Source organism: Pseudonaja textilis, chromosome 2 (assembly GCF_049901715.1).
Source record: "Pseudonaja textilis isolate UNSWEBS1 chromosome 2, rPseTex1.2, whole genome shotgun sequence".
Classification (NCBI taxonomy): Eukaryota; Metazoa; Chordata; class Lepidosauria; order Squamata; family Elapidae; genus Pseudonaja; species Pseudonaja textilis.
Genome location: NC_141991.1, coordinates 233,289,338 through 233,299,576, shown reverse-complemented (window position 1 = coordinate 233,299,576; position 10,239 = coordinate 233,289,338). Strand labels below are relative to the sequence as shown.

Here is a 10,239-nt window from a genome sequence, read left to right as displayed (position 1 = left end):
TGTGATTGAATGGAAGAGAAAAAATTCAGGTGAAGCTAGTTTACAGCTCTTTATTCTTTCTACTTTCCCACAATGAGACTTCTCAACACTGCATTCCAATTTACACAGGGATTTCAAGCTACCAAAAACATTAGTTTTCCAGCTATCATCAAAAACAGTATAGGAAAACCTCTAATCATTTTAACATGACAGGCCAACAATATCAGCTTCTATTTGTGCAATGACAATAAACGTTTATAAGCAGAGTAAGCTTTTAGCAGCCCAATACAATCAATCATTTGTTTCCCCAACAAATAAGGCACACTTAGAACTTTTACCACACAGTGGTAAACGGCCCCTGCTTCTTGTAACATCATACGAGGACTTCAGTCATCCACAAATTTCATACGTTTGCATATGGGAAGCCTTTGCGTACATAGCTGTGAATGCAGGTGTTTAGCAACTTAACCCCTAATCTATCAGGGCTTGAATTCAGAAGAGAAATCTTTGTGTATACTAGACCTTGACCTCTGTAAAAGTTCTGCACTGCATACCCATTATCTCTAAATAAAGAATTTAAACTACAAGCCTTTGCAGATGACCTAGTCTTTATCTTGGAAGACCCTATAGAAACAGCCTCGAAACTGTTGGAAAAGATAGAGGTCTATGGGGAGGTGGCTGGTTTGAAAATAAATAGAGATAAAACAAAGATTTTGTCAAAGAATATGTTGCTGAAACAAAGGGAAGAGTTGGCAGAACTGTTAAAAATTCAAGTTACAAACAAGGTTAAGTATCTGGGGATATATTTGACATCAAGATGTAGTACATTGAAGGAGAATAATTATATTAAACTTAAACAACAGATAGCTCAAGATTTGAAAAAATGGGAGAACTTACAATTGTCATTAATAGGAAGGATTTCAACAATCAAGATGAACATTTTACCCAGAGTCTTATTTTTGTTTCAAACAATACCAATTAGGCTTGGAAAAGAATATTTTGAGGATTTAAATAAAATTGTTTTGAAGTATATATGGCAAGGCAAGAAAGCAAGAATAAAGTTAAAGCTTTTACAGGATGCTAGATTTAGAGGAGGGTTTGGTCTGCCTAATTGGGAGTTGTACTATCAAGCTGCAAACTTGACGTGGGTCAAAGAATGGATAACATTAAGGAAAACCAGATTGTTGACATTAGAAGGTCATGATTTGTTGTTGGGCTGGCATGCTTTTTTATGGTACAAGGGAACTAAAACACAGGGGTATTTTAGAAGACATTATATACGGGAGTCTCTGTGGTTGAATTGGGAGAAGATAAAAACAGTGTTATTTGAAAATTCCAGTTTGGTTATCGACGATAGAAGCGTTTTCTTATCCTATAATTTATAAAAAGGAACAAACAGTTAACTATGGGGAATTATTAGATGAAAAGGGTGAACTTAAATCGATGCAAAAATTGGAAGAACAAGGTATACAGATGAATTGGTTTTCATATTTGCAAATTCATTCAAAGTACTATGAGGATTCCAAAGCAGAGGGATTTTATGATAAGCAAACTGACTTGGATAAGATTTTGATGGGTACTGATGAAAAGATGATTAAAAAATTGTATGGTTATTTATTGCAAATTAAGCTTGAGGAAGAACAAGTTAAAGAAACTATGATTGCGTGGGGAGGAATTTTGGATATGGGATTGATTTAGAGAAATGGCAGAAATTATGGTCGCAAAATTATAAAATGACAATGTCTACAGCCTATAAAGAAAACTTGTATAAGATGTTTTACAGGTGGCATTTTCCCCGACAAGGATAGCAAGAATGTTCAAGAATAAATCCAAAAATGCTGGAAATGTCATCAGAAACCTGGTTCATACTATCACATGTGGTGGACTTGTGAGGATGCTAGAAAATATTGGACTAAAATTCACATGTGGCTGGAAAAAATGACAAAGAAGCATATAGACTTGAAACCGGAGTTTTTTCTATTGGGAATACTACCAGATACTTATAGTAAAGAGTTGAAATATTTGATTGTAAATGTATTGACTGCTGCTAGGATTGTATTTGCAAAAATTGGAAAAATGAGAAAATTCCATTGCAAGAAGAAGTTGTAAAGAAAATTTTGGAATGTGCTGAGATGAGTAGATTGACTTTTGAAATTAGAGAGCAAGAAGATAAACAATTTTATTTAGTTTGGGATCTTTTCTATCAATGGTTGAATGATGAAATATTAAAATATAAAAGTTAGATAATAAGGAATAATAATGACTTTATTTTCCCTTTCTTTTTATTGGTTTTTGATACTATATCTATATAATAGTTTTCTTTGTTTCTTTCTTTTTCATATTTGGGATAGAATTGGTATGATTATAAGATTTGTTTTAGAATAAAATATTTAAAATATAGTTATCTCATAAAGGCATGACCGAATAAAAGTTTAGTCAAATTTTTTTTTCTTTAATAGCGATACTAGGATTTATAAATTTGTATTGATAAGAGTATTATATAAAGTAACTGTAATTGTGACTATGAGGTGAATGCACAAAACCGATGGACCAACCGACTTACTGTGTGTACAAAAATATGGGGGAGCTGATACTTTTATGTTTTGTTGTTGTGTTTTTTATGTTAAAAAAATAATAAAAACTTATAAAAAAAAAAAAAAAGTTCTGCACTGCAGATTGTTGAATTGTACTTGTGTGAGCATCCGATTTCTAAGTGAAATAATACATACTCCTTGACTTACAACTAGTTTCAAAAGTTGTAAGGTCTGCAGGGATCTGGTGGGAAGAGAAAACCAAGCTTCAGGCCTGTGGGGGGTCACCTGAGATGTAGGAAAAAGAGCATGGGGTTTTTCTGGGGATGGGGGAAGCCTTGGGAGATCCAGGGCAGGTGAACCTGAGCCTGCGCTAGACCTCCCAGGGCCACCCCGACCCCCAAGGGACCCTGTGGACATTGTGGAGAGCAAGGATGGGGGTCATTAAATTAGGCAATCACATGGACAACTCATGTAACAACCTTCCCAACTTGTAACTTTAATGGGCAAATTCCATTATGTTCTTGTGTCAAGGATTTCCTGTATGTTCATCAAAATATACTGTGATTTCACCAACATTAATTTATAACTATTCACTATATTAATTTATAAACAAAGCCCTCCTTCAACAAGCATGCCGTTCTTGTAAGTCTGACTCAGTCGATCTAAAATTTAGATAACTGAGTGAAAAATTGGAGGGAAGGAATCTCTTTGGATACTCACAAAACTCTTGCTGTGTAAATCAAATACAGGTGGTCCTTGACTTACAACATTCATTTAGTGATAGGTCAAAGTTACAAGGCAAGTGACTTATGACCATTTTTCACAATTACAACAGTTGCAGCATCCCCATGATCATGTGATCAAAATTCAGATGCTTGGCAACTGACTCATATTTATGATCGTTGCAGTGTCCTGGAGTCATGTGATCACCTTTTGCAAACTTTTGACAAGCAAAGTCAATGGAGAAACCAGATATACTTAAGAACTGTGTTAGTAACAACTGCAGTGATTCATTTAACAACCATGGCAAGAAAGGTCACAAAATGGGATAAATTCACTTAATGTTTCACTTAGCAACAGAAATGTTGGGCTCAATTAAGTTTGTAAGTTGAGGACTACCTGTGTTTCTGGTCATTTCTCTTCCTCTGTTCAGAATAGGAAAAAAAATGAGAAAATAAAAATCTAGAATAATTTCATTATTTGGTGTGTCATTTTATCTTGCCACCATTTTTTTCCAACTATTGATTGGTTAACTGAGAGTAAAAGGAAGCGACTGGATTAAGGACTGGATGAGAAGAAAAAAATTAAGCAATTTGTACAAACCTAAAAATGAACTATGGCAGCATTTGTCAACCTTAGCAACTCGAAGACGTCCAGACTTCAACTCCCAGAATTGCCCAGCCAGCCTAGACCAAGGTCTACACATCCTAACTACAAAGCACACCAAAACTGCAGTTACCACCCCACAAAATTAGAATCTTGAGAAAATGTTCATGAAGTCAACCCCACCCACAACTCTTGCACAAAGTCTTGCTTTAGGTTGAACAGGGGCATTTTAAAAGAATGATGTAAGTGGAATAAAATTCAACCAACCAAGGGCAGTTTGACATTTGAATGCATCTTGAAGTTTTAACACACTATACTCATAGTGTGAGTATACTATACAGCTTTGTTTCTTGAGAAAAAGAGCATTTAGAAATGCATTTTTTTTAAAAAAAAGGAAGTTTGAAGCAAAAAGAAAACCAAACTTGCCTTTTAACTGTATTTGCAGAGGTTGCCTAGTAGCTAAAGATGCCCATAAATTATAAGAACGCAGATATCCCTTTAAGGTTTGCTTTGCTAGCCTGCAGACTTGAGCCTAAACACTGGCTGTTAAATATCTGACTTTATTTGTACATGACTCCTAACTCTGAGCTCTTGCCGCATGGGGGTTTCAAAGGCTCAGAGCTTACTTGGGACAACGGAAGGAGGGGGGCTTATTAGAGGAGGGAACCATTCATCTTCATGTGTTGGGGGGGGGGGGGGCTTGGACAACAAACAGGAAATGCCTGGTTCAATCAGCAGCGGCTGCTGATACAGAAGGGGACCAGAAGCAGCAGAAGAGTCTTGTGAGCAACAGGACTTCTATTCCAGCTTCAGCTTCTTTCCCCACAAGGTTTCCTGTTACACTTCAGCCATGGGATTTGGCTCCCTCACTGCCATCTGCAGCATCACACGTGTCTCCATCCCTTGGGTGGGAATAACAGGTATGTCCAGTTTTTTCTAATTTATCAAGCTTTCACTGAAGCTAAGTTGTGAACAATATCCCCCTTTTAAGATTTTCCCAGAACGACGCAATGCATGCTCTGACTTCTTTCGGTCCGTCTCTTTTGGAGTCGGTTTTTGCTCAGTTAAGCTGCCTTTATTACAACCTATATGCTTTTAATACCAATGCCTGTGATGTCACACCCCAAAAGTTAACGAGGGGAGGGAGTTAAGAGAAGACTGATTTGCAAGTGAACGTTCTCTAGACAGATGAGATTACAGTGTGCATCAAAGTAAACTTGTTGATTTCAACTTGGGTTTGTTACTAAACCAAGCTAAACAATCGGATGAACTTGTGCCCAGTGAAGTGCCCAGAAGTAAAATAGTGCCTTGTCACTGGATAGATTGCCAAAAAAACATGTGGTCTTTCCATTTACGGATGTTATGTTCTTGAGGATTTCTTAAAAGAGAGCAGTGTGGTGAAATTCAAGTTGTAGCTGGAACAGAGGAAATTAAAATAGTCATAATTATTTAGAATGTTGTGGTCTACTGAAATGCATGGGCAAAGCAAGCAAGGAGGTTGGGCAGGGGATGGATAATAAATGTTTCCAAAGGCAGACAGTAACTAGCAGATTTCTTCCTAAAGGGTAAAGAGCTTCTTCTTCTTTTGCTCATATTCTTTATGATTTTTTTCATAAACCCCTGGATATTTTATTGATTTAATGAGCTCAATATATAGTAAGCAGGCTGTTTAATTGTGTTCACTTGTGGAAGGTCTTTATTTCTGAATAAATACAGCAGTTACGTTAATGCTTAATTGCAGTAATTTGGTTTTCCTAAGTAATTATAATCCTCTGCAGCATATATCACACTATTGTAACTTTCAAAATTATACAGTGATGGTCCACCCTTTTTGGTGTAGTATTTGTGGTAAAGTTGGTTTTATGTCATTATGGTTTTCCATTTCTGGGCCCTTGGAAAATGTGACTTTTGTACCACCCACGCTTAGTTGAATAAATTACTGTTAAACTTTAGCTTGGAGAAAATAAATCCATACAAAAGCTGAAAAGACAAAAGGCTTGAATCTTCTTAATGAGTTCCATGCATTGTGGATTATCACCAAGTTCCTGAAAGATAGCGATAAGCAAAGCATGGAATATTCCACTTTTCCTGGATAGTTGCAGATGGTAGAGTGAATTAACATGGAAGAGATGCCTGATTTTATTGATTTTCAGTTGAGTAATACATGCATTACTGAATAGACCTCATCTTCATTCCCAGTGTGTTTGCAAATATTTATTGGATGCCTCATCAACTTTATCTGTCTGTCTATAATCAACATCTACATATCTATATCTACCATATTTATTTACAAGAGGTTTCTGGACCACAAATGTTGTATAGTTTATAAGAAAACTAGATATGATGGGTGGCTGCAGTTGAATGCTCTGCCTGGAAGAGTACCCATTCACCCAGACAGAAGACAAAAGTAAATTGGGGTGATTAGAGAATCACAAGGCACTTTAAAGACCAGAGAACAACCTCAATGTTTGTCTTCTCAAAATGTTACTTTTGTCAGTGAAATATGCCTGCTAATCCCAAAGAGATTATGTATTCCTAATCCAAACTAACTTTTCAAGTTGCATTTGACATGAGATGACAACTTTGAATAGTATATGATCAGAAACATTTCAATCATTCCTAAAAAAAAACCCTCACTATTCAAAACTACAATCAAAATGATCAATTATGAATAAAATTGTGTATTATTAAGATTTGTTTTCATGTTTTCTCTTCCACTTACCCAGCCACTGTTTTGCCAGGGTTTGTATATGGCCTTGACATGTATTACTTGGAGCTGAATTGTCTTTAATACAATCTCTCTCTTATTTCTACGACAGTCATCTTGTAGTAAACCCTTTTTCTACATATGTTAGTCATAGTTAATAGTCTACTACCATGATGACAAATCGATGGCACGCGTGCCGGAAGTGGCACACAGAGCCATTTCTGCAGGCACACGAGCCGTCACCCCAGCTCAGTTCCACTGCGCATGTGCACGCACCTCCCACCAACCAGTTGATTTTGGGGTATCTGCCGTGCATGCATGGGGGCGGGGTGCAAGTGGGAGATGGTGCGCATGCCACAGGGGGGTGGGGGAGCGTTGGAGGGGCCCGTGCGTATGCGCAGGGGATGGGGGAGCGTGGGAGGTCCTGCATGCATTGCATTATGGGTGCAGGCACGTGTGCATGTTCTCGCGTGCTTACACAGGCACTTTGGGCACGTGATGACAAAAAGGTTAGCCATCTACTACATTGTAGTACTAAATAGACATAATTGGTCAACCCTGTAGTCTGCAAATATTTTTCCAGCTTTAACTATTTTGTCAGTAGTTACGTTCTGGGGTCACCTCTTTGGGTTACCCACATTTACCAGTGACATCCATCAGTAGACTACACTGTGGTTGCCCCTTTGGATTACCAACATTTAGCAGCTGGATTTGTCAGTCTTCAACTTTAGGAATTCTGGTATTCTGCATTTATTTCTTTTTCCCTTCTCATTCATACATTGCACTTTCTCAAAATGAACACTATGCTAAATACACCTTGTTCTTGGTATGTTGCTTTACATAAACTGTGAAGGTAAAGATTAAGAATCAACACAATTACAGTTTTGGGGGCATAAATGAGATACTGCCATTAAATACTGCAAAAAGCAAATTGTGGTTAGGTAAGAGTAAAAGGAATTCAAGGTGGGCTGGGCTTAGATCTCTTGTGGATGTGAAAGGACTCATGGCTGATTATGCATTTAACCCTTCCCTTGGGCTCAGCCTGTCATTTCCTACTGTAATATCGTATTTCCATATTGTTCTTGCAGCCTGTCATTTTTAAATCCACTTTCAGAGCAGTCTTAGCCATATCTGGGAAAGCTTGTTCCTTTTCCATAACATCTGTTAAATATAGTCTAGAAGTATAGACCCAAACCAAAAGTAGGTTGATCATCTCTTATGTAAAGCTATCTAAATATTAAAATTAATATCTTGCATAAAACCTGGAAAAAGATGCCAATCCATGCAAACCTTTCAATACCAGAATAATACGAACATATATAAAACCCAGATGGGCAACAAGAAAAGATCTTCAACAGTCTCACAATCAGCACCTTACAATATTCTAAATATGTTCTAAACAAGGAGAAACCACTGTTGTAAATCAGTTTCTCAAAGTGTTCAGTTAGCATACCACGCAGCTTCTGCAAATGTAATCTTTGCCATTCTTGTCTCTGGAACCAAGGGTCAAGCATATTTGTAGAAAGCTGAATAAACAAGTTTAATGACCAAGTATAGGCCTGAAATACACCCTGCATTCCAAACTTTTCTTCCTCTAAACAATTGACTATAAGTGTCAAGGATCAAATACTCTATCTTTTCCTTTGCGATTTTTGAACCAGCTTAAGGCAAGACATTATGAAATGCTAACATATTCAAACCTGAGTAAGCCAATATAGTTTGTATTAAATCTACATACGTGACCGAATTCTGCTTCCAAGCATAATCCATTGTCATTTTTATAAAATCAACATGATAGTAAAACAACTACTTTGGGCTGGCATTCCCAGCCATTCAAATTCTCTGATGTTTTCAGTTTTACTCTAGACCAGGGATGTCAAACTTGATTTCACTGAGAGCTACATCAGGGTTGTGTTTGATGTCGGGGGGGGGCAGAATGGGCATGGCCAGCTTGACATCACTCATGTCGGGGGCATCTGTGCTGGCCCGAGTGCTCTGCTGGCGAAAACGGGCTCACAAACTCCATTTTCAGCTGCGATGGCCTCCTGCCACCCTCTGCCAGAGAAAATGGCTGCACCCCCCCCATATACACAGACTCTGTTTTTGCTGGCAGAGGGCGACAGGAGGCCATCGCACCTGAAAATAGAGCCTTCAAGGACCATGTGGGGCTCTCCTGAGCTTCGTTTTTGCTGGCAGAGGCACCGTGGGCTGGTCCTTTGCTATTTCTAGGGCGGCCCCACAAGCCAGATCTAAACCTCTCGCCAGCCAATCTGGCTTGCAGGCCTTGAGTTTGACACCCCTGCTCTAGACTTACCATCTCAGATAATATTTTTCTCAGAAGCTATTTGACTTAGTGAAGCAACGTAATGGTCAATGCTCTCTACTGAAATAATACATTTTTTAAAAAATGCTGCTGTTAATCTGTCTCAGTGTGAACTACACTCTGCAAAGATTTCTATGAAATGCCACCTTATCTTCTAATTGTGCTACTTAGATCTTTTTCCCAATTAATCAAATAATTTCTATTTCAATGTCAAAGTAAATAATAGCATTGGATTTTGGGGTATCCCCCAAAAAAAATTAAGAACAAAAAGTCTATCTAACACCCAGTCTCTTTAGCAGCAGAAAGAGACAGCATCCTCCAAGTATATGATCAAATTTGGCTTTTCATATACTCCAAATGGTAGATTATAATTAGCTTGAGTATTTTTATTGTTCCTGAAACTTAGCTCAGTCAGTATTTTCTTAATGACTTTTTTACTGTGTTAACAATGAAAAATTATGGATTTGTATATGTAGAATCATCTTTCTGGTGGGTTGAAAAAAAATATTAATCAAAGAAATGTAATTATTTGGTGCCTTTAAGTCAAAGGGACCTGCAGTTTCCTTGGCAAGGCTTTTTGGAAGTAGCTTGCCATTGCCTTCTTCCTAAGGCTGAGAGAAAGTCAGTGACTCTCAGTTGGCATTGCTTAAGGTGGAAATAGGACTCATGATCTCTTGGTTTCTAGCCTAATGCCTTAATAACTGCACAAAACTGGCTCTCAAATTTACCATGAAATCTACCAAATTTATCAAAAATTTACCACGGTGGGAAAAACTCAGTGGTGGGATGCTGCTGGTGTAACAACTGGTTCAGTGATCGCATGCCTCAGTTTGTTTGTTTTTTTTCTTATTCTTTTGGGGGAAAACAGTTCTTTGTTTTTCCTAAGAATCACTGGGTTACTGCCATCCATTATTTCTATATTCTCAAAAGGCCTTTAGAATATATGTAAGCCTCAGAAACATTCTTATGTTTCTGGGCCGTACATATAGACAGGAAACCATGGAGCTTCAGCTGTTATGAAATGAGATGCCACAATTGCACTAATGCCAATTGGCACCATATAACTATTTTAGAGTCCAATATATGAAGACACACCAATAAAGACATACATGCATGGTTAGTAGTAAAAGTATTAATATTAATCTAAATGCTAACTTGTGACAGAAAAGACACCTCTGAAAATGCACAAATTCACATAAAAGGAGATCATACCAGAGCTCAAGAATATTTAGTAACAGCTAATGCTCTGGAGGTTTTCTGCATAGCAATACTGATCTTAACTCTGCTTCCTCAAAGAATTATACAATAGAAGTTCTGGCTGCTTTTCTCTCTTTTCCTCTTCATACAAACAGACTCAGATCACACCTTTC

General features: G+C 37.6%; 1 protein-coding gene across 1 annotated transcript in view; it reads left to right on the top strand.

Moving 5' to 3' along the window:
• Positions 1 to 4,550: 4,550 nt before the first annotated feature.
• Positions 4,551 to 10,239, top strand: part of ITGA1 (integrin subunit alpha 1) — an 80,704-nt gene continuing 75,015 nt past the window's right edge. Inside the window, exon 1 of the mRNA XM_087927310.1 lies at positions 4,551 to 4,759. Within this exon, the coding sequence (XP_087783436.1) occupies positions 4,690 to 4,759 (70 nt within the window). The 5' untranslated portion in view covers positions 4,551 to 4,689. The remainder of the gene's footprint in view (positions 4,760 to 10,239) is intronic.